Source organism: Macrotis lagotis, chromosome 1 (genome assembly GCF_037893015.1).
Source record: "Macrotis lagotis isolate mMagLag1 chromosome 1, bilby.v1.9.chrom.fasta, whole genome shotgun sequence".
NCBI classification, from domain to species: domain Eukaryota; kingdom Metazoa; phylum Chordata; class Mammalia; order Peramelemorphia; family Peramelidae; genus Macrotis; species Macrotis lagotis.
This window is the reverse complement of record NC_133658.1, coordinates 931,265,777-931,291,287: the sequence shown is the minus strand read 5'-3', so window position 1 is coordinate 931,291,287 and position 25,511 is coordinate 931,265,777. Positions and strand designations below refer to the sequence as shown.

Below are 25,511 nucleotides of genomic sequence, written 5' to 3'. Positions count from 1 at the left end.
CATTAGGTTTTCTAGTTTCTACTGACTATGACCTACCAACATTTCTTTGATACCTTTATTTCAGACTCATAGCAGAAGGTCAGTTCTCAGTCCCAAAATGTCTTCAATAGCAACTTCCTATATTCAGCTCTAAATTTATAGTTTAAAGAATCAGAAAATGCCAAGTTGTGATTATAATTTTTCAGTGTTAACAAGAAAAAATTATAGGAAAAACTACAAAATTTTATCCATGTTGCACAGGTGATTTTATCACAAAAGATTTGGAAACATGTAACATGTAGAAGCAAATTTTATAGAAGCAACTTTCTCTATTAATATGTTCACTTATTATCCATATCCAAAATATATAATCCAGACATCATTGCTTCCAGAATCCTGTTAAAAGCTGATTCTTAAACACTTACATAGATTTCTACTTTCATAGTCTAAATTTAACATGAATAGAAACAATTTATACAATGACAATATCTACATATTGCAGAAAATGGAAAGAAAAAAAGAAAATAGTGAAACAAAAACAAAATAGAAAATTTAAAGTATAATGATCCTAACATATATAACATATATCTATAATATGTTTGGGGGGCAACTAGGTGGTGCAGTGGATAGAGCACCAGCCCTGGAGTCAAAAGTATCTGAGCTCAAATCTGGATTAAGATACTTAATACTTAATTGCATGACCTTGGACAAGTCACTTAACCCCGTTGCCTTGCAAATATAAAAAAATTAATTAATTTGATTATCACAGACTTATTACAAACATATTTTAAAATTTAATATTACTATAACAAAATTACCCCCAAAATCATACCAAATCTTATACCAGTCCTAAAAAGAAATTGCAATTCCCTAGCAACTTAATCTTACACATGATCATCTCATAACACTAATGTAAATCATACTTATATTATGGAATGGCAACAAATTTAGATGAAAACAACAAAAAAAATTTTCTACTTCCAATCTTTAAATGCTTTTAATATTAACCCAATATCTAATTGTTGCAGAAATAGTGATCTTGAAAAAGATAGAAAATTTTCTCTGACAGCTATAAGCAATATCATCACATTATCGCAATAAATTAGCTTACAGATTTGAAAGTTTAGTAGACTTCATACAAATCACATAAAGAAAAGTTTATAAAAACGGTCTTTTCTGAGGTTTTTAAAAACAGCGATAAGTATTCCTGATGTTCAAAAGGACAATACATTAATTATGAACTTGTATAGTGATAGACATCTCTCTTATTCAATCATAAAGCAAAAATAAATATTTGATATTATCAATCCCAAATTGATATAAATATATATATATATATATATATATATTTTAGGCATTATAAATTAATCCCACAAAATTTTTCATGCAATAAATGCCAATTACCACAGATCTTCTAAGTACCGCCTTCCTTGAACTTTAGGGTCTTTACAAAAGGAATGGTCTATTGGTTTAAGACAGAGAGAATATACCTAAATTATCTTTTTTTTTTTGGTAGAAGCCCTTTATTAGCAGAATTGCATCTTCAGAAAATTATGAAGCCATTCACCTGGACCAGGTCTAGTTCCTAACAAAAAGGTTGGGCTTTCCCAAACACACAAATAACGGACAACTTTTAAGAAAGTTGCCAACACTTAATTGACCACCTCCCAACAAGGAACGAAGACGGCTTATCGTGTGAAATAAGCAGGGGGTCAAACAGGCTCCTTCTCTGACTGTGAGTTAGAGAAATGCCCACAGGCAGCTGCGCGTAATCTGGCGGAGACAGCCCCGGATTAGCAGCTCTGGAGGCTCCCGCTGAAGGCTGGCAGATCTTAGATCCCCACAACAGCCCTGTGAGGCGGGTGCTCTCTTCTAACTGCTTAGAACACAAAACAAAACACAGAGAGGTGACTGTGAAGGCTTGCTTGAGGCAGGGCTGGAGCTTGGTTCTTCATGACAGGAATAACTTGTTGCGGGATGATCTCTGCCTCTTAAGCATAACCTCAAACAGACGAATGCCACACACAGATGGAGAGAACAGGAATTTAAACTATATCACAATACACATTTTACTGAATGAATGGATGCAAGAGATGAAGACATTCAAGGGCAAGACAAGTCGAATACTTTGCTGGGGGTTTTCTTTGACGTCTGTACTTTGGCAGACAGATTTCCAAAATGGGAGGGGCAGCAGTAGTAGTTATTTCTTATTGGGGGCAATGAGGTGATTTAAGTGATAGATGGATGGATGGATGAATGGATGAATGAATGAATGAATGAATGGATGGATCGATGCAATGGTAGGGAGGGGGAGGTGGTCTTGGTGTAGAATGTCTTTCATTTCCCTGGCCATTCTTTATAACCCGAGCTTGGTCCTTCTCCAGTGTCTCCTCTTTGAGTTGTGCCTGATCTTATTGCCAGTTTTCATCTGAATCCACTGGGGAATGGGACGATTCTGCTTCTGTTTCTTGGCCAGGAACCTCTTGATTCTGAATGTTTTATGAGAGGACATGATGATGAGATGACAGCTGAGCTTCCACCACGATGGCTGGACGGGCGAAAAAGGGAGAAAGACTAGCAGAAGCTCGCTATTAGAGGATCTGCCTATACCTAAATTATCTTATTACAAATGACAAAGTTTACCAAGCCTTAAGATTTGCTGAAATACAATTTTTCTTTGACAACAAATTTGCTGTCTGTCTTCCATCTTAAATTATATAAGTATATTCTCAAATGAAACATGTTTGATAATTCAAATTACATAATTACTCCCCATTCTGTGCAAAAATTTTGCCAGAATTTTACAACACTGAAATTTTTGCAACAGGGTTAGACTTTCTAATCTATTCCCCCTGTAGAACTTCCAAGTGACCCTCTAGAACTAAGTTCAGAGATGAGAGAATTAAGGAACTTAATGTTGATTGACCTCATCTCAAGAACCTAAAACATGGGAAGGGGGTGGGGTGTACATTGCCTCAAGCAATGTAAGCTACAAGATCAGTGCAGTGGGAACAATGTAAACATATTTTCCTTTCCAAATTTCTTCTTTTATATTCTCCAGTAACTCAAATTGGCAAATTCACAATTTTTCTTATAGACAAACAACCTTATGTCAAATTCCTTTTAAATATTGTTTTTAAAGAGTGACATCGGGGAATCTCACCCATGGAGAATTGATTCTGCCTGGGGCTCATCCAGGCTCATCTTTCTTTCTTTCTTTCTTTCTTTCTTTCTTTCTTTCTTTCTTTCTTTCTTTCTTTCTTTCTTTCTTTCTTTCTTTCTTCCTTCCTTCCTTCCTTCCTTCCTTCCTTCCTTCCTTCCTTCCTTCCTTCCTTCCTTTCTTTCCCAATCAGGACTCAAAAAAAAGGCTGAAAACAACACGGGATTCCCCCCAGCCACGAACTGTTCAGAGTTGGTGCTCCCCCGAATTGATGCCCATGCCAGTGTGGACACTCTGGAACGTAAGTATAATGCCCAAGCTGATGAACTCTTAAAAGAAGAAGAAAAATCCCTGCAAATGATGCCCCTGGAGAATAGGGATGATTTGACGCTGGGAAAATGGATTCACATTACTGCAGGTCATCTTGGCGCTCTTGCATCTTACAGTGTCTCATAGGCTTCTGGCTTTATACTGAAGCACTGACTTGGACTCCAGGAGCTCAACTGGCAAATTCAGGAATCCAGATCTGGTTGACATGGAAATACGCCACTAAATCTAGACAACAAGGAGATTTCATCTGTCCTGCATACAGCGAATGTAATATTGCTAATTGGACTATTGCTAATTGGTCTACTACTGATGCTAAATTTTATAGAGCCCCATTACCTATGTCTGCCCTCCTAACAGGACCCTTTCCTATAATTATTCTTATCTCTTCATTGGTTAATATCTCATGTTGTATCACTCCCCTCCACTTTACGCTCCCAACATTATGGGATAAAGTACTAAGACAAAGATTAAGCGAAAATTGTACTACATGGAATATAAATAACTCCACCCTTAGTATAACTATTCCCCTTAATAATCAATATTTGTTTTGTGCCAATGCTTCTGTAATAACCAATCGTGATGCTTCAGTACATTATTCATTATTATTGCCCAAAACACCCCCCACCGATCATCCTCCATCTGTTGTTCATGTCCCAAAATCATGTATTAATACCTCTATTGCTCAGCACAAAATTGTACTTCATTATAATATGTCCTTTCCACCTTTATTGCCCTGTACTAGATTTAAAAGAGCCTGGTATGACACCCTACTTGGCAGGGCAGGAACAGGTTTGGGTATAGTAAATTCTATAGATCTTGAGACCTTGGCCAGCAGACTGCGCAGTGCTGGACGGGATGTATCTCAAGCTTTGACAATTAATGCTAATTGGTTGCCCATGACGATCCTGCCACACCAAAATACTTTAAAATACCAAGGCCAATTCTTACAAGTTTTTAATGATAGCATTCTAGCTAATATACGGATTGATGCTAATATAAGTGCCCTGTTTAATTGGACCAAATGTTCTTTGCAAAACATGTACACTTTAATACAAAAAGAGAATGCTCAAAGGTTATTACAAGAAGGAGATACTAATATTTGGGATGTAGCATTGCCCTATATGGCAAATTATTGGAAACAGATCAAGCCTGAATGAGCTCAGTGTACCTCCCTTTGGTGTAGTGGGACTGTAGTATATTATCAAGTTCATATATGGAAAATGATGTGTCAATTCCATGTGATTCCTTATGTGTTACATGATTATTTTGCTTTACCATGTATAAATAGTAACTATATAGATCAAGACAATGTAAATTATACTTTACAGGACTGTACTTTTCACTAACAAAGGCATCCTGTGTAAGATGATGAATAGGCGGTTGGAGCCCTGCCTTCTCTTACACTCCTCTAATCTTTGTGACTTAACTGTCTATCCTTTTTCTAACTTTTCAATGTTATATGAAGTATCTTCTCAACACATTTGTTTAACCTCTAATAATAGTACTGATTTAGCTTCTGTCTCTCAGAAACCTCCCTTTTCTGGATTTTTTACTAACATCTCTTTCTTACACTGGCAGGGTGATGATTTTTACTTTTCCCCTGATACAGATGTTGTTAAGAATTTGACTTGGGTACCCAAATTGTTACCTCTTCACCATACTTCTTTATCTCTACAACCTTTGATTGCTATTCTTAATCAATCTCATGTCCTAAAGAAACTATTAGAGTCCAACCAGCAGGCATTGAATGAACATCGAATACAGACTCACATAGTTGCAGGACATTTAGTCGAAGCCTCTCATTTAGTAACTTCTGATACTAATCACCATTGGTATGATTTCCTGTTTAAATCAGCAACTGCTACTAGATATTTTAACAGTTTAGCTATTCCTATATTGTTGTTAATGATTTTCTTGTTATTATTATGCCTTTGTAATTTTTATATGTATATTAAAATGAAACAAATTTACAATAGGTTTACTCCTATAGTTCCATCCTCATACATTTCTCGTGACCTTAAGGCCAAATGAATAAGAAAATGAAGTTTTCTTATAAGTAAGTTCTCTTGAGCCTGTATGAGGATATGCCTTCCTCACAAATTTACATGCTATAGGTGATCTGGCCACATTCCAAAGATTCCAGGAGCAAGCCACTCCTTGGAATACAGATAATACTGGGGAGAACTGACTATTCTCACAGTATTGACTTTATTCAAAGTAAAATCTTCCACCCCCTATGGCATTTCCTTGAAGTCTTCAAACTGGTAGACTTGTAGACTTTTCCCATATTTCTGTTAAAGGAACTCAGGAATCCCTCCCAACTAAATTAGCAACTAGCCTTCTTTGTTCTCCACTGATAAATCCTCTGAGGCTCCAAGCATTGGTGGGAATCTCATCCATGGAGAAGTGATTCTGCTTGGGGCTCTTCTTTCTTTCTTTCTTTCTTTCTTTCTTTCTTTCTTTCTTTCTTTCTTTCTTTCTTTCTTTCTTTCTTTCTTTCTTTCTTTCTTTCTCTATTTCTCTCTCTCTCTCTCTCTCTCTCTCTCTCTCTCTCTCTCTCTCTCTCTCTCTTTCTTTCTTCCTTTCTTTCCCAATTGGGACTCAAAAAAAAAGGCTGAAAAGAACATGGAATTCCCCCAGCCACAGACCGTTCAGAGTTGGTACTCCCCCAAATTGGTGCTGTTATCTTTATCTTTTTCTTCTACTTTGATTATGGTATTACTAACCCATTGTCTTTAATGTATTAGTTGCTGTATTGGATGTTATTGTAATCAATCTATTCCTTGTGTTGTGTAATTAAAATACTTTCATTCCCAAAACAAAAAGAGTGACATCATATGATTAACGCTGTGATTATCATTTAAGTGAATTACATTTGCCAAAATCAGGTGATTAAAATTGTTAAATGTCCTTCACACTTACTAAAAAGTCTTGATAAAAATTTATGATCAGATGGTTTAAAATATTCATTTTTAGGATTACAAGATTTTTCTTGTTCTTAACAATTTTTGAAATGCATAAATTACAACCCCAAAACAAAGATAGAAACAAACAAAACTTTGGTTACAGTAAGCAATAATAATACATAAGCGATTTAGTTTTTCTTATTGCATACATTCTATTTATTTACAGCACAATTTTAAATTGGCCAATTATTAACCAATGTTTTTTACATTTCAACATTCACGAACTTCTCAATATCCTAATCTTAATTATGCATTTTTCAACTAAAAAAGCTTTAAAGTTAATAACATCTATATCTATATATACATATATATGTGTGTGTGTGTGTGTGTGTGTGTGTGTATCTAAATGTTTATATTTAGTAATGCACAGAAAATGAACCAATATATATGGTTCTCCAATCAAAAAAGTGATCATAGAGCTTTAATACATTTCTTAATTTATGTCACCCTGTTAGTTTTCTCTTCAGAACTAAACTTTGGATTAAATCAAACAAGATTTAAGTTCTTAACTCTTGATGATTATAGTCCTATATTTATTTTTACTAAATAAAACAAAAACCTTTTCTTTCTACAACAGTTAATAACAGAACTAGATTTTCAGCTTCCATTTTTTGTTCTGAAATCAGTACTTGATTATGTCATGAGAACTCACCAAACCAACACTGTTTCATGATGCTACAATTTCTTCTAACCCAAATATTAGCTCATCCTAATTCAATTTCAAATCTGGGTTCCCCACTACCAGAAAGATTTCATTCCTTTTATAAAAAAGTATATTTTTAAAATATAGAGACAATTTTTAGTAGAACAAAGATTGTGCACATGCATCCTATGATGTAAGAGTTTTGGGGGCTCTGGATTACACCCCCAAAACCCCAAGAAAAGCCAAGGGACCTTTTCTCAGTTCTCTAGGCCAGGGGAGACTAGCAAAGAGCCCCTGGGGGAAGCAATGCACAGAGCCTTCTAATTTACATTATTGTTATTATTTAGTTTTTTTAATCACTAATTAGAACATTCAAAAAATAATTTTAGGGTCAATTATAATTTCTATTTAAAATTTTTAAATTTATTTTCATTCATATGCACATGTATATTTTTAAGTTACAAAATTTCCTTCTACCCTCCCTTCCCAAGCCCCTCCCCTCAGTGACAAACAGTTAGGTTTGTATTGTACATACGTATTTTGATAAACTTGAATACAGATTAGTAATTTTCAGTATGAGGAATTAGGATAAAAAGAAAAAGATATATGAGAGATTGTGTGTGTGTGTTTGTGTGTGTGTGTGTGTGTGTGTGTATCTGTGTGTCTGTGTATTTTGTTTTGTTTTGTTTTTCTTCTTCTGGATGGGGATAATATAGTTCATAACCATTCTAATACAGCTTTCCTGGATCTCTGGACTGCTGAGAGGAGCTGCTTTCATCAGTGTTGTTCACCTCACAATATTGTCAATGTGCATATTTTTCTCTTGGTTCTACTACCTTTGCTCAACATCAGATCCCATAAGTCATTTCATTTTCTATCTCTTACTCTTGGGCTTTGTTGTTCATATATAGAAATGCTGATGATTTATATGGGTTTATTTTATATCCTGCTATTTTGGTGAATTTGTTAATTGTTTCAAGGAGTTTTTAAGATGATTTTTTTCTGGTTCTCTAAGTATACCATCATATTATCTGCAAGAGAGAAAGTTTTGCTTCCTCAATGCCAATTGATTCCTTCAATTTCTTTTTCTTCTCTTTCTACAGCTAGCATTTCTAATACTATATTGAATAGTAGTGGTGATAATGGGCATCCTTGTTTCACCCTGATTTTATTGGAAATGCTCTGAGTTTATTTCCATTACATATATGTTGATGATTTTAGATAGATGCTATTTATTATATTAAGGAAAACTCGATTTATTCCTAAGGTTTCTAGTGTTTTTAATAGGAATGGATGTTGAATTTTATCAAAAGCATTTTTCAATTACCTGTTCAGATAATCATATGATTTCTGTAGGTTTTGCTACTGATATGTTTAATTATGTTGAGTGTTTTCCTGATGTTGAACCATCCCTGCCTAATAGGTATAAATCCTATCTGATCATTGTGTATCATCCTAGTAATAACTGCAGTCTCATTCCTAAAATTTTATTTAAGATTTTTGTGTCAATATTCATTAGAGAGATTGGTCTCTAATTTTTGTTGTCTGTTTTGGTTCTTCCTGGTTTAGCTATCAGGAGCATGTTGGTATCATAAAAAGGAGTTTGGCAGAACTCCTTCCTCTCCTATTTTTTAAAAATAGTTTATGAAGAATTGGAATTAATTGTTCCTTAAATGTTTAGTAGAATTAACTTATAAATCTATTTGGACCTGGACTTTTTTCTTAGGGAGTTTATTGATAGTTTCTTCGATTTCTTTTTCTGAAATGGGGTTGTTTAAATAATTTATTTCCTCTTCTGTTAATCTGGGCAGTTTGTATTTTTGTAAATATTCATCCATTTCACTCAAGTTAATCCAATTTATTGGCATACAGTTTGGCAAAGTAGCTCTGAATTATCTCTTTAATTTCCTCCTTATTTGGTAGCTAGCTCACTCTTTTCATTTTTGATAATGGTAATTTGGTTGTCTTCTTTCTTTTTTAAAATCAGATTAAACAAAGGTTTATCTAGCATCCAAATTCCTAGGGGAAAAGCTGAGTGAATTACAAGGAGACACAGACAGCAAAACTTTGATAATGGGAAACCTCATTCTCCCTCTCTCAGAAATAGATAAATCTAGAAACAAAATCAATAAGAAGGAAGTTAAGAAGGTGAATGAAATCACAGAAAGTTTAGATATGATAGATTTCTGGAGAAAACTTATTGGGAGTAGCAAAGGATATACCTTTTCATAATGGGCCTTTTCATAAAAACCAACTCTTGGTTTTATTTATGAGATCAATGGTTTCTTGCTTTCAATTTTATTAATCTCTGTAGATTTTCAGAATTTCTAATTTGGTATTTAATTGAGGATCTTTAATTTGTTCTTTTTCCTAGCTTTTTTAGTTGCATACCCCATTCTCATTCATCTCCTCTTTCTCTATTTTATTCATATAAAGATATAAAGTTTCCCCTCAAAACTACTTTGGCTATAACCCATAAACTTTGATACATATTATTATTATTATTTTATTATTTTCTTTGTTATAATTATTGATTATTTCTGTTTGTTCTGTTTGATACATCCATTATTTAAAATAAAGTTATCTAATTTCCAATTAATTCTTGGTTTATCTTTTCATGACCCTTTATTATATGTAATTTTTATTGTATCATGGTCTGATGCCTTTCTGCATTTGATTATAAGGTTTTTGTACCTTAGTACATGGTCAGTTTTGGTTAGGTGCCATATACTGCCAAGAAAAAGGTATTTTCTTTTTTATCCCCAATAAGTTTTCTCCAGAAGTCTATCATATCTAAATTTTCTAATATTTCATTCACCTTCTTAACTTCCTTCTTATTTATTTTGTTGTTAGATTTATCTATTTCTGAGAGAGGGAGAATGAGGTTTCCCATTATCAAAGTTTTGCTGTCTGTGTCTCCTTGTAATTCACTCAGCTTTTCCTCCAGGAATTTGGGTGCTATACTACTTGGTGCATACTTGTTTAGTAATGATATAGCTTCATTACCAATGGTACCTTTTAAGAAGATGTAGTTTCCTTCCTTATTACTTTTAATGAGATTGATTTTTGCTTTTACTTTAACTGAGATTAGACTTGCCACCCCAGATTTTTTGCTTCAGTTGAGGCATAAATATATTTTGCTCCAACTTTTTACTTTTTTTCCTGTGTGTATCTCTCTGCTTCAAATGAGTTTCTTGTAAACACAATTTTGTAGGATTCTGATTTTTATTTCATTATGCTATCTGCTTCCATTTTTTGGGACAGTTCATCCCATTCATATTTACAGTTAAGATTGCTAATTCTGTGTTTCCCTCTATGCTATCTTTCTTCCTTTATATTTTTCTCTTTCCTTTTCTCTTATTCCTCCTCACCAAAATTTCACTACCTTTCCCCTTTGACATTCAGTTTATTTTCACTTATACCTTCCCTTTCCTCTTATAAGTCCCTTTTCCCCTTATCTTTCCTTTTCCCAGTCCTCCCCTTCCTTGTAGGTTAAATTAGATTTTTAAACCCAAGTGGGAATGTATCTTATTCGCTCTCTGGGCTAAATCTATTGAATAGAATTTACTCAGCTTCACTTTCTCCCTTCTTTCCCTCTAAGATTATAAATCTTTGTGCCTCTTCCCTTAATATTATTTATCACTCTAATACTATTAATCAGGTATCATCATTCAGAGTTTGATTATTTGATTGGTTGATAAGCTCATATTGTTATCAAGGTATCATCTCAGATTGTTGCTTGATTGCTTGATAAGTAGCATTGACTCAAATTGCATCAAATTATAATTATAATCATTTTTTTAACCTTACCCCTTTTCCAGTATCTTTCAAGTACATACAATCCTCCTCCCAGGCCTATTTTCTCTCACACATTACCCCGCCTCCCCCTCCCCTACCTAGGGTCAGGATACTTAACCCCTTGTTAACTGAAGCAAAACTTATTTTCTTTCACACTTTACTCCCCCCACCCCAGGGTACTTAAACACCTTATTAAGTGAAGCACAGGTTAAGTCAAACTCTGATCTAATTAACTGCAAGAATCTTAAAGATCTCTAAGTACTGGGAAGCTCTGGAGGTCTCACCTGAGAATCTCACAAATGATTTTAAATTACAGAGACACTGACTAGGTCCTCACAGTTTATGGTGCCCTCATTAGACAAGGTGCTAAGCACAGTGGAATTAAAGTGGATCAAAGGGTATTAAATTTAAAGTTAACACTCCTGCTTTTCTTCAAACATAGTGATGTCATTTTGACATAACACCCAATTATACCCAGACCTTTAGGTTCATTCTCTTCAATTATATTCTATCCTTTAATTATCCAAAGAGAAGTAAAATTCTAAAGAATTAGAAATGTTATAGATTCCCTTTTAGAGTTGTATGCAATTTGATCATCTTGACCAATTTTGTTTTGTTTTGTTTTGACTTTCCTCTTTTCATTTACCTTTTTTTTTTATGCAACTCCTGAGTCCTTATTTGGTGATTGAATTCTGTTCAGTTCTGGTCTTTTGTCAGGCAATTCTGGAAGTCCTCTATTTCATCGAACATTCATCTTTTCCTCTGACAGTATATGCTGAATTTTGCAGGGTACATTCTAGGTCCTTTGCTCTCCAAAATATGCTATTCCAGGTCTTTCAGTCCTTCAGTGATGAGGCTGATAGACCCTGTTGTGAGGCTGATTGTGTTTCTATTACATTTGTTGCTTGCAATATTCTCTCCTTTGTTTGAGAGTTCTGGAATTTGGCTATTACAACCCTTGGAGTTTTTATCCTGAGGTCTCGTTCTGGAGGGGTTCTGTGGATTCTTTCAATAGTTATATTGTTATCTTGTTCTAGTAGATTTGGACAAATTTTTCCTTATGATTTCCTGCATGATCTTTTCCAGGTTCTTTTTTTTTTTGATCCAGGCTTTCTGATAGTCTGATGATTCACAGATTGTCTCTCCTGGATCTATATTCCAGGTCATTCTTCAATTTTTTGTCCTTTTTATTTTGTTTGATAGAATCTTGTAGTCTTATAGATTCATTGGTTTCTATTTATTCAATTCTAATTTTTAGGATTTTATTTTTTTCACTTAGCTTCTGGGTTTCCTTTTCCACTTGATTATTTTTACTCTAACAGAGTTGATTTCTTTGGTCAATTTTTTATAATTTTCCTGTATAACTTTCATTTCTTTTTTCCATTTTTCTTCTTCCTTTTTTCTTTGGTTTTTAAATTCTTTTTTAAGCTCTTCCATGAGCTTTTGTATTTGAGTCCAATTTATAGACAGTTTTGATATTTCCCTGTGAGTGATTTTTCACTGCTTTCTTCTTTAAACATGGCATTGTTATCATCTTTGTCTGTAAAGTAGTTTTCTATAATGTGTGTTCTTTTAGCTTTTTTGCTCATCTTTGTTGTTTTAGCTCTGCTCCTGGGGTATAGGGAGTATAGATCCAAGTTTTTTTCCCTGGGGCTGGGGTCTGATTCCTGGCTTGTCGTTGGCCAAGATGTTGCTTATGTAGTCTAGGACTTGCCTTTGCTGAGGTTTATTTTCCTCCTTTATGTCCAGCTTCTGATTTAACAGCAGTTTGTTCCTGACCCAGGGCTCTCAGGATTCAGACTTTGTTTGGGGTTGGGGTCCTCCCTGATGGCTTGCTAGCTAGCTGCTGGGATCACTGCTGTTGTTAAGCTGTCAGGACCTGGATTGCACTGTGGCTAAAAGTTTCCTGCTGGCTCTCCTGCCTCCTGGACTTTGCTTCCCCTTTTCCCCCCCAAAAGACAGATCTTCACTGAAGATCCTCCACAATGTTTATAGTTGAAAAATTCTTTGAATCTTTACTTTTTCTTGTTAGGATCTGTAGTATGAATATCCGAGTAGAGGCTTCATTTATCTTTGGTAGGGAAAAGCTCCAGAAGCATGTTAGCTTCACACCGCCTCTTGGTTCTGCCCCGCTATTATAATTTCTTTTGATACTTTATATGTATATTAAGATTTTAAATAGTCTATAAGTATATCCCCAGGTTCAAAGGACAAGACCAAAAATGGAGATGACATAATTTTGTTTTTGGTTCCAGATTCTCTCCCTTCCCTCTCTTCTCAGGCAGGAATGACTCTCCTCCCCATATCTGTCTCAGCTCAGGTGAGTCCAAAATCTCCTTTATCTTCCTCTTTCCTCATCCATTTGAGAGCACTACAAATATGGCAGGGCAGAGAAATCAGTCGGACCACCAACAGGAATTAGGGACATGGGGCTCTTTCTTCTTCTCCTTCAGGTTCCCCTTACTTTAGGACCTGGATGCTCCACCCTTTGACCCACCTTCTTCAGCCTCTCAGGGTTGCCACTGGTTGGAAACCAGTTGCTCCAAATCACATTTTCTTCAGGGGAGAGTGTCCCTCCTTCACAGTTGGGATCAGTTCACTCCATCCCATTCTTCATGCTCTCTCTTGCTCTCTCTCTGTCTTCTAAAGTCTGTTTTGTTTTTGTCAAGAATTATGATTTTTACAAGGATTAATATGATATGTGACCCCTAAAATTGTAAGAACCTTAAAAAGATAGTTATAACAACATAATAGAAAACTAGAGATTAGACAAGAAGACATTCTATTTCAAAGGAAGTGGAGTTGCATCCAAAAATAACTTATCAGGAAAATTGAATCTAATCATGAATTTTTTTTAAAATGAGACATTCATGAGCTGAAAGATTTTCATTATTTTTACAAAAAGAGGAGAACTCAATGGAAACTTTGATATAAAAGATCTGGAGAAAGCATAAGGAGATTGTTGTTCTTTTGTTTTGTTATCAAAGACCAAAATGGCATCACTATGTTTGTGACAAATGGCAGCATGTCCGACTGCCCAATATCCAAATGCTCTACCACAGGTGGGGAACAAATAGTACATATGAACATCTGGGGTGGGTACTCTAAACTTACATTGTCACATTTCCTTTGAGACATTACAATTTTGCCCTCATAGAGTGCAACATCCTTACTGATAAAAGCACACCATGCTGGGCAGTCCTGTGCCAGTGTCTCCCATGTTGTTCAGTCAATTCCAAAGTTCATAGGAGAGACCTTCAGGGTGTCCCAGTATTTTTGGACTCCCTTGTGAGTGCTTGCCCCATGTGAGTTCTCCATAAAAATAGTCTTTTTGACAAGTGTACTTCTGGCATTCTAATAACATGACCAGCCCATTGTGGTTGTCCTCTTTGTAGTAATGTTGGAATGCTAGGCAGTTTAGCTTGAGAAAGGACCTCAGTGTCTAGTATCTTGTGCCAGGTGATCTTCGGAATCTTCTTAAGACAATTTAAATGGAAGCAATTCCGTTTCCTGACTGTCCAGGTTTCAGAGTTATATAGCAATGAGATCAGCACAATGGCTCTGTAGATCTTCAGGTTGGTAGTTAGTCTAAAACTTCTTCTCTCCCACACTCTTTTTCAGAGCCTCCCAAATACTGAGCTAGCTCTGGCAATGCATGTTTCAGCCTCATTATCAATGTACTACCTTGGAAAGAACACTGCCAAGGTAATCAAACTTGTCCATAGTACTCAAAACATCTCCATTTGCTGTAATTGATGGTTTCACACATAAGGTATGGTACTGACTGATGGAGCACTGTGTTTTCTTGGTGTTCATTGTTAGACCAAAATCAGCAGAAGAGAATTGATCCATACTTTGTTGCATCTCAGCTTCAGAGGCTGCATTGAGGGCACCATCGTTTGCATACAGAAGATCTTGCACCAACACTCCCTCTACTTTGGTCTTGGCTTTTGGCCTTTTCAAGTTGAAGAATTAGCTAACCTGGAGGCCATGTTCAAACTCAGTGAAGGTGGTCTGTTAAGAATACTATGGAAGTGTTAATGTCAAGAGATTAGGGTGTTTCTCTGAGCAGGAATAGTTTCTTGCTTACTGGAATGGAAAACTGAGCCATCACATGCTTGGCAACAGTGGAGCAGAAAAGGAGTGGAAAGCTTTTAGAGATCTGGTGTACAGCACTGCATTTGTTCATCTGGGCCACAACAGTTGCAAACACCAAGAATTTGTTTAATGAAAATGAGAGGGAAATACAGAAGCTGCTAAATGAAAAACAAGAACTCCACAGCATTTCTCAGCAGGATAGTTCATTCATTTCTAAGAAGGCAGCATTTAATTCCATCAAAAGCAAAGTACATGTGAAGCTTAGAGAGATGCTTGGCTCAGTAAGAAGGCAGGTGAAATTCAATTTTATGCAGAGAGAAACAAACCAAAATGCTTTTAAGATGCCCTCTGGGTTCAGTGTCCCAGTGATAATGTACTTGTTTCTCAGTTATTAGATGCTTAATAAATCCTTGTGGACTTGACTCAGTCCTTCAGAATGTGAATTTCTTTTTTGTTGTTGGGTTTTTTTAGGTTTTTGCAAGGCAAATGGGGTTAAGTGGCTTGCCCAAGGCCACCTGGCTAGGTAATTATTAAGTGTCTGAGTCCGGATTTGAACCCAGGTACTCCTGACTCCAAGGCCGGTACTTTATCCACTACGACACTTAGCCACCCCTAGAATGTGAATTTCTTGAGGGGCTGTGATTGGGTCATTTCAGTCTTGTCAAACTCTCTGAGCACCCATTTGGATTTTCTGGGCAGAAATACTGTAGTGTTTTGCCATTTCCTTCTCTAGCTCATTTTAGAAATGAGGAAAGATAAGTGACCCAGAGTTCCACAGCTAGCAAGCATCTGAGTTCAAATTTGAACTCAGAACAATGAATCAGGCTAATTCCAAGTCCTGGGCTTTATCTACTGAGGCTACTGGAGGGGAGGGACTCTTGAATATTTTTGTATCCTCAGCACTTAGCCTACTGCCTCATAATACCACATTTACCCACAGATAAAACACTCCCATGTATAAGATGCACCTTAATTTTGGGGTCTCAAATTTGGAAAAAATATGTATTACATAAAGTTATTTTACTCAAGTTTTATTCATCACGAAATTCAAAGATTTTCTGCTCACAGCTTCCAGGCATCTTTTGGGCAAGTCTGCTCTGTATGTGTGTGTGTGTGTGTGTGTGTGTATGCATGCATGCATGCTTAGTTCATTCCCTTTCATGAACCTGAAGCGCCCATTGTGCCCTCCTTGAAAATCACTGACTTCTTTTTCATCAGTAATCCTTCTGGCTCCTAATTAACCATCTTTGTGGACACAGGAATCACAATGGCCCTTTGCTCTGTGATCCATCTCTTCAATTCCCTCTAACTCAGGCCATTTGGCTGCCTTGCCTCTCATGGCCTTCTTCTGTGTCATTTTCAGTCTGGTTTCTTCTTCCCAGAGCCAGGCTCAGATTGTTTTCTCAGTTGGAGGAGGACCAAAATGACATGCAGCAGCAGGATTTCCATTCATTTTTGGCAAATTGGATTACTTTAAACTTGAAATCAGCATTGGATGAAAATCTTATCTGAGCCCATTTCTGGACAGAATGTGGCAGAATATCCCCTAATATACTGGTAACAAATGTGAAACAATGAGCACAAAGACAATAGGTGTGGGAAAATCTCCCAGTTTTTAGACCCCCAGTTTTTCAGGAAAGAGTATGTCTTACAGATGGGGAAATATGGTAGGCTATTGATTGTATAATAAATACTCCTTGAATTAATTTGATGGTATCCCCAGTCCAAAAGAATTTGGGGTATTTTGTTACTTTCTGCATTTCCAGTGATGACATCAACTCCCTCCAAGGAAGGAAGGCCCCTCCCCATGTTGTTCCAGATGTAATTTTACACTTTTCATAATCAAATGATCAGACAATCCATCAAATAAAAGTCTTTTTGATGAGGAAAAAGGGTAAAAACATCCCTTGTACAAAAATATTCATAGCAGCCCTGTTTGTGGTGGCAAAGAATTGGAAATCAAGTAAATGTCCTTCAACTGGGGAATGGCTTAGCAAACTGTGGTATATGTATGGAACACTATTGTTCTATTAGAAACTAGGAGGGACGGGATTTCAGGGAAACCTGGAGGGATTTGCATGAACTGAGGCTGAGTGAGCTGAGCAGAACCAGAAAAACACTGTCCACCCTAACAGCAACATGGGGGTGATGTTCAACCTTGATGGACTTGCACATTCCATCAGTGTAACAACCAGGGACAATTTGGGGCTGTCTGCGATGGAGAATCCCATCTGCACACTGAGAAAGAATTGTGGAGTTGGAACAAAGTTCAAGGACTATTCCCTTTAATTGAGGAAAAAACCTGCTATCTTACTGTGTAATTTCGCTATCTCTTATACTTCATTTTTCTTCCTTAAGGTTATGAATTCTCTCTCATCACACTCAATTTGGATCAATGTAGAACACGGAAACCATGGAAAGACTGATTGACAGACGGCCTTCTGGGAGGAGGGGGAGGGAAGGAGGAATGGGGGGGAAATTGTAAAACTCAAAATAAGTAAAGTCTTTATAATTAAAAAGAATAAGATAAAAGTCTTTTCTCCTGGAGAAAGGTGTCCCGGCTCCCCACAGGAGCCCCCGGAAGGGCCTGCGGGCCCCAGAGGCCACGCGCCCTCCCCGCAGCCGCTGCGCTTCGGGATCGCCTCGGGCAGGGGAGGCCTCCGGGGCCCGTTTCCCAGAATCCTCCCCCCGGCCATTGAGGGCCAACGAGGCCGATGCTCACGGGGCCCCCCCCGGCCCCCCCCCCCGGCCCCCCCCACTCCCGGGGCCAATGAGCAGCGGTTTGGCCCCGGACAGGGAGGGGCCGAGTTTCGGACCCGGGAGGCGGGACCCAGGGGCGTGGCTTGGGAGGGAGGGGCGGGGCCTGGGGCCGCAGCCCGGGCTGTGATTGGAGCGGCGGCCCGTGGGCGGGGCCGGCGCGGCTCTCCCAGAGTGCTCTGCCGCCGCCCCTCCCCCTCCCCGGAGCCCGCGCGGCGCTGGGCGCCCCCAGGTAGGCCCGAGCCCCGCCCCCTCCCGAGTGTTCCTCGGCTTCCGGAGCCCCCCCGACTCCTCTCCAGCCCCCCATCACTTCCCCCACGGCGGGGCCCCCTCCCCACATTTCCCTTGGCCCCCCAGGGCCCCTGGAGGGGTCCCCAGCTCCCCCTTCCCGCCCCCCCATCGGGCCCGGCCCCCGCCTGCTTCCCGGCAGCCCCCGGGGCTGCAGTCTCCCTTTCGGGGTTCCAAGCCTCCGTGCCCCCGGGGGGTCCCCGGATCCTCCGCGGCTCCCGCTTCCCCAGCCTCAGTGTCCCCGGGGCCCCCTTGTGCTTCCCAGCCCCCCTTCCCTGGGAGCCCCCAGGCTCTGGCCCCCGTCACTCCCAGGGGGCTCCCTCCCAGGGCCCCCCTCCCCCTCCCTCCTAGGTAATGCGTGTGTGTGTTAGTTGGGGACCCGTGGGAGGGAGAGACCCCGAGACTCCGACTGGGCGCCCCCATCTGAGACCCCCAAGCCCCTTCTGCCTCCCGGGGCCCCGCGGGCGGATGGGAGCAGAGGAGGGTCCTGGCCTTCCTCACGGCCCTGGGCCCTCCCCCTCCGTGCACCCTTCAGGCCAGCCTCCAGCTCTGGAAGAGAATGAATCCTCCCTCAGCTCAGGGGAAGGAGGGCCACGGCCCGGCCCAAGCCCAGAGCCTGGAGGGCCGGGCCCCCGGGCCCCCCAGCTCCCAAGGCCAGGTGAGTGCCCCTCCTACACCGGACAGAGGATGCTCTGGGACGGTGCCAGGGCCTCAGGTATGGAGGCCCGAGATTGAAGCCAGCAGCACACCCCCTGCCCAGCTCTCTGTTTGGGGGTTCAAACTGAGTCAGGGACACCTGGGGGCTCCGGCACTGACCCCCTCTCACCCCAAATCACCGGCACCCCCCATTTTTGGTTTTTAAATTGTCATTTCAACTGATTCCCAAGGATGATCACTTCCCTCCTGAATCTCTGGTCCAAAGGTATCATGTCTTTTTGTGTCTTTGGACCTGCCTAACCCCCTCTCCATAAGACAACTTCAGGGATGGGGGTTTATTTGGGGGCGGGGTTCTGGTGACCAAACTCTCCCATGGGACAACTGAAGGTTCAGGAAACCCCTTCCCCCTGAGTCTTGTAGGACAGAGCCCTGAAGGCCTCCCCAGCTCCTGTCCTTGGCAGTGCAGTCAGCAAAGCAGACAGTGGCCTCCTGGGGCTGCTCAGGCCCCCCAGCCTTCCCAGGCCTCTCTGACTCCCTCTCCTTTACCAGTTCTTAGGTCCGGTCAGTAAAGAGTTGGAAAGGCCCCACTGTGTGTCAGCGCTGTTGGAACCTTCAGTGGCCACAGAGGAATACACCCGCCCCCAGGGAGCTCCTAGTCTGTCGGGCAGAGACACCGGCAGCAGCTATGTCCAAACCAGTTCTCCACCTGGGAGGTGGGAGGTGCTTGGAGAGGGAAGGCTCTGGCAGTTTTAGAGCCCAGGGACATCACTTTGTCAGCAGGGGAGACATGAGCTGAAACCTGAAGGAAGACAAAAGGCCTGGTGAGGCGCTCCAACTCCCCAGGCCTAGGAGCCCTTGGAAGAATAGAAAGGGAGTTGGACCTGGTAGTAACCACCCACTTGGGGGGGGGGGGGCATCTGAGGCATGTTTGACATTGTCTGTTATTTGATGCTGTTGCAAAAAACATCAGGGTCCTTGCTGGAGGCAACTGAGGAGGCAACCAGGTTGGTTGGCCACCATTTTGTATCCATTGAAGACTGACCAGCATCCTCTAGAGGAGATGGACCCAAGTGTCCTTCAGTGTCACCAATATTTTAAATTCATACACAGATGTACATGTGGATTGTCTCCTCCAGAGGGAGTGAGTGAATAGGGGCAATTTCCAGAAACCAGAAAAAGAGGTTGCCCCTTCATCCTCCAACAGTAGTATTTTTTAAATTATTTATTTTTATTATTTTTTTGTGTAATTTTTATGTAATTTTTCGAATTATATACAATGGTAGTATAAGCCATTCACCTTTTTCTTTTGCAAAGTTTTGAGTTCTTTGGTTTCTCTCCTTCCCTTCCCTCAATAGAATACAATTTGATATAGGCTTTATTTATATTTGCAACTATGATAAGCATAGATTGACACTGATCATGTTCTGAGAGAAGAATTGGATCCAAAAGGAAGAAAGCAAACATTAGGGATAACATAATTGCATAAGACTTGAGACAACTTTTAAAAATCAATGATGATAAGCTTTGGTCTTCATTCAAACTCCACAGTCCTTCTTTGGATACAGATGGCATTCTCCATCACAAATCCCCTAAAACTGTCCCTGATTGTTGCACTGATGGGATAACCAAATCCATCATGGTTGATCATCAGCCCATGTTGTTGTTAATGTTCTTCTGGTTCTGCTCACTTCACACAGCATCAGTTCATGCTAGTCTTTCCAGGCTTTTCTGAAATCCCTGTGAAATCCAGATTCTGATGAATAATATTTCTTTATAATCCTCTGTGTCATTTTTTCCAAAGAAGATATCATTTCTGCAATTCAGGAAACAGCCTAGATCTTTTCTTTAACTTAATTTTCTTTTAAATGTTCATATAAAACTCTCCACTCACCCACAGAATACCTTGTATTTGCCATCTTCTCACAAATTCTTCACAGATTTTTTTTTCATGAGCTATCACTTATATCAGATCATTTTCTTCCTTTCTCCCTCACAGATAAACCTACTTCAGAGATGGAATACATACTTTCTCCCTGACTCCAAAGGAAGGCATTACTCAGCTCTTTTTTTCCAACTAATCATTAGGTCATTCATGATGATGGTTTCAGTGTTGATTCTGATCTTGACTCATCAGGGGTACACCCTTCATTCAAATCCCTTCTCTGTGCGTCAGTTTCCTCCTAAATTGATGATGGTTAGACTAAGGGAATGCTGAAATATCCTATAATTCTATATCCTATACCCTTTAAAATTTAGGAGTTGGTGACATTCGAGGATGTGGCTTTGGATTTCACTCAGGAGGAATGGGGCCTCTTGGACCATCCTCAGAAGGAATTATACAGAGAGGTCATGTTGGAGAATGTGTGGAACCTGTTTTCTGTGGGTAAGGATAATTCCCCTCCTAACTTTGAATCTCTATTCCCTAGAGTGCAGGGTTTGGAACATTTGTCAATTATTAGAAAGAAAAGTTCTGGTCTTCTGTCTAATAGACAAGGTCCTCTTGGGGGTCCATTATCTTGTAAAAGGTGTGTGATAGGACCTGAGGGTTTCCTTTGTTGCTTCTGAAGCTCTAGGTACCTTCAGGACAAAGGTCACAGCATCTTAGAAGTGGAACTAATCTGAGAATATTTACTCTAATAACTACTTGTTTTATCAGCATTGATGGGAAGAACAGATTCATGTTTGAGTATCCACATGGCCTTTTCCCTAAAGAGATCTCAATTATAAATTTCTCTCCAAGCTCATCCCTAATTGACTCCTCATGTTCAGGGCTTCCAGTTCCCAGGGAAGATGTGGTCTCTTATTTTGAGCAGAGGGGAGCACCCTGGATGCTGGAGAAAGAAGACCTGAGGAGTTGCTATCCAGGTAAGTGAGGTAAAAGCAGGTAGATGAGAGATGTGTTTACTGATGGCTTCTCTGTGTTGTGGTGAAGGAAATGCTAGCTTTGGGGGGGGGGGCAGGAAAACTTGCCTTGGAATTCTTTTTTAGATTTTTTTTTGGCATTTATTTCCTGTGCAAATCCTTGAACCGGGGAGCAGCTTGAATTTTCTCATTTGATAAAATGAGGAGATGGATTTTAACCTTTCAATTCCTTTTTAGTGATTATTCCATGGTCCTGTAAAAATCATTGGAATTTGGGGAAATGAAACTAAGTTTTGGGCTACACAGTATGAGCTCTATCTTAGGTCTTCTTCAAGTGAATAAACATTTAAGTGCCTGCTTCTTGCCAGGCCCAAGCACTGGCAAATGTAAGGAAAGGCAAGGGTCTTTTCCTATTCTCATGGAGCTCACAGTCTGGAAGAGCTGAAAACATAAATATCGATGTAAAAATCTACTATGGATAGGATAAATTGGATCCGATTAAGAGAGGGTGGTCCTAAAGCTAAGGAGGATGAAAATAGACTGCAGAAGGCAGATTGTAAATGGGGCTTCAGAAAAGCTATGACAAGTATTATGAGCAAGAAAAAGGATGAAAAATGGCTCAGTCTTAGGAGGCTGAGTGTCCTCTTCATGGAGCAGAAAGGAGGTCCAGTTTTTCAGTGTATTATGGGGCCAGGTTCTCAGTTGATAATATATGGAGAGAGGAAGAAGGAAATAAGTTAGCAGGAAGGGAGAGTGTGGGGTTGAATGAAAAGATCTTGAAAAACTGCTTTGCTGAGCAGCCTAGGGAATCAGGGAGATGTCAAAAGATTGCCTTATCACAAGGAGGGCCCAGCTGAGATGATTTCTCCTAAATTTGTAGTGCACTTAGCCAGCTTGGTTTTATAATATTCTCTGTGTGGAGGAGCTGCCCTACTTGGAAATCATCTAAGGCTAAGTTTTGTATAAATCATCAGTTCAAGGCCCTTTCCTCATTTCTGTAGCTCCATCTATGTCTCATTCTTGGAGAATTATTGGCCAGGTTCATATAGGTGACCAGCAACTTGGTTTTAGGAGCTGTCATAGGAGAAAGAGATTCCTGGTTATCCATAATAGGAAACTCTACAGAAGCCTAGACAGAAACTTCTGATTTTCATCCCTATGTCTGGTCAGGTTCTATCTGGGTTCCAAAGGTGATAGAGATAGATCAAAGACTGAGGGCAGAACTTGCCTTTGATAACTAGGAAAGGGAATAGAAGACAGAGATTAAGGTAGAACTCAGGGCTTGGTGTCAGCTGTGGACCTAGTCAGTTTATTAATCATTAAGCACCTTCTACCTTTGTTCTATCCCTGAGCATGGAAAGTAAGGCAAAAGTCATTCAATCTCTGCTAACATATACATTTGTATATTAGCTCACATACAAACATGGAAATGGTTTGAGAAGAAGCATCAGATCATGAACCTCAAACTTAGCTGATCCCGAAGGAAATACTTTTAGTTCAACAGGGACATAAGGTTAAATGGAGTGACTGTAATTATAATTAGAAGGTAAGCAGAATTGGTGAGGAAAGAGCAAAAATCAACATAATGATATCAGAAACAGCATATACAATTTTGTTATTATTCAATTTCCAGTCATTTCTTATACTTTGTGACCATATTTAGAGTATTTTGACAAAGATACTGGAGTGGTTTGCCATTTACTTTGTAGCTCATTTTACAGATGAGTTAATGAAAAGGGTTAAGAAACTTGCCTGGGATCACTAATTATTAAAGTTTAAGTCTTCCTGACTTCAGATCTTGTGTTGTACCAATTAGCTAGCATTTACATAGGGATGGAGGGAGTGTGCCAAGCATTTTATAAATATTGTCTCATTGGATTTTCATAATAAAACCAGGACTTATGTTCTAATGTTATACCCATATGACAGATAAAGAAACTGAAAAAAAAAACAGAGGTCTTTGAAGGTCACAGGATTAGAAAATTCGGGTTTTCCTCACTTGACATCCAGCATGGTTGTCATTGTAATACTAGTGGTATTCCAATTTTTAAACAGAACACTGAAAAAATTCATGCATGCATGGGTGGAAAATGGAAGAAAAACTGGACAAGCTCTTGCTTCAGGATGGAAATGCATGTTTTCTTTTTGATTTTGTTTTGAACTTACTTATTAGTCAATACAATGAACTGCTGGTTACTATATAAAAGTTGCATGACAAGAAGTGCACTGATAATGCTACAATCTGTTTATTCTTAAAATCACAACTATAAGGATAGAATTTCTTCAGCCTTTACTTTCTCTTTTCTCCTACTGGCAATCCAGTTACATTCTTACTAAATTCTACAGAATGACAAATCTGTATTGCCAAACAATTCCCTGGAGAGACTGCCAGGGCGACAAAGAGTAAGAGAAGTGCAGGATGGTCCCCAGTAAGGAGGGTCTATGCATGTCAGTGACATTTTGCACATGAAAGTTTGGAAAGTTTAAAAATAATTTGATGTCAAGTGGAAAGAAACTGATGTACTTAGTTGGATGTAGTGTATGACGTCATCACTTCATGATGCCCAAAAGTTTTATAGACCTGATTGTAGTGGTTTGGAATCAGTGCAGACAGAATCTTGTTTTGGTGGAAAACATACTTGTTATCAGAAAAGAAAAATGTCTTTTTAACAAAATTGGATCTTTTCATTACTGCTTAAGGTATCAGTAATGAATTTTAAGCCCAAACTACTTGGATCGCTGTCTAGATCCTTCAGTCATTTTATGAGCCACTAAATGGCAAGGATTGCAAGAGGTTGCATAGGGAGGCATGCTGTCCACTTCCTTATGAAAGGATGATGGGTTCAAGTTCATTTATGAGACACATTTTCAGACATGGAAAAATGACCTGCATATTTTGAACATGTGTTCTCTAGAAGGAATTTATTTTTTTATGTGTTGATATTTTAGTCATGGAAAGATAATTTTTAATGCTGTATTGTATTTTTATTTATTTTAAAAAATATTTCCCAATTATATTTGTTATATTTATTTTTATTTTTTGTACAAATGTTTTTTATACATTACTAAAATATTCTCGTTTAAGAGTAAACATAGGCGGCTAGGTGGCGTAGTGGATAAAGCACCGGCCTTGGAGTCAGGAGTACCTGGGTTCAAATCTGGTCTCAGACACTTAATAATTACCTAGCTGTGTGGCCTTGGGCAAGCCACTTAACCCTATTTGCCTTGCAAACAAAACCTAAAAAAAAAAAAAAAAAAGAGTAAACATAGGGGTGGCTAGGTGTTGCAGTGGATAAAGCACCGGCCCTGGAGTCGTATTATATGAAATATCTTAGCCTATTCCTCCTCTCCTCTTACTCCCATTACATTTCCCTTTTAGCCATTGACTCCATTTTTTACACTATATTATATCTTCAAATTCAGTTTTCTCCTGTGCTTTATCTATAAAAGCTCCTTCTACTGGCTCTATTAAATGAGAATTTTCTTATAAATATTATCAGTATCATTTTTCTATGCAGGAATACATATAATTCATCATCATTAAGTCCCTCATAATTTACCCTTCTCCTCCACTCTCTATGCTTCACCTGAGTCCTGTATTTGAAGATCAAACTTTCTGTTCAGCTCTGACCATTTAAACAGGAACATTTGAAATTCTCCCTGGTTCGTTGAAAGTCCATCTTTTTCCCTGGAAGAGGGTGTTCAGTTTTGTTGGGTAGTTGATTCTCAGTTGCATTCCGAGCTCTTTTGCCTTCCAGAATATTATATTCCAAGCCCTTACTGTAGATGCTGCTAAGTCCTGCAGCTCCATGATATTTGAATTGTGTCCTTCTGGCTGCTTGTAATATTTTCTCTTTGACTTGGGAGTTCTGGAACTTCAGTGTAATATTCCCGGGGTTGCCATTTTTTGGATCTCTTTCCCAGGGAAATTGGTGGATTCTCTCAGTTTCTGTTTTGCCCTCTACTTCTAGGA

The 25,511-nt window shown here is 39.0% G+C and overlaps 2 protein-coding genes across 4 annotated transcripts in view; one reads left to right on the top strand and one right to left on the bottom strand.

Moving 5' to 3' along the window:
- The window catches only part of LOC141511838 (uncharacterized), an 84,986-nt gene that overhangs the window by 55,768 nt on the left and 3,707 nt on the right, over positions 1-25,511 (top strand). Inside the window, exons 1-5 of one of the 3 annotated variants that reach the window (XM_074220865.1) lie at positions 17,905-17,963; positions 18,555-18,677; positions 20,673-20,840; positions 20,933-21,059; positions 21,446-21,541. The exons of the other annotated variants lie outside the window; for them this stretch is intronic. Of the exons in view, the coding sequence (XP_074076966.1) occupies positions 18,579-18,677; positions 20,673-20,840; positions 20,933-21,059; positions 21,446-21,541 (490 nt within the window). The 5' untranslated portion in view covers positions 17,905-17,963; positions 18,555-18,578. Of the gene's footprint in view, positions 1-17,904; positions 17,964-18,554; positions 18,678-20,672; positions 20,841-20,932; positions 21,060-21,445; positions 21,542-25,511 lie in introns of those variants that run through there. 3 annotated transcript variants of the gene reach the window in all.
- Positions 2,289-2,571, bottom strand: LOC141512448 (large ribosomal subunit protein eL39-like). The gene has a single exon (XM_074221395.1). It carries the CDS (start codon positions 2,489-2,491, stop codon positions 2,336-2,338), a length of 156 nt encoding a protein of 51 aa, XP_074077496.1. The 5' UTR covers positions 2,492-2,571; the 3' UTR covers positions 2,289-2,335.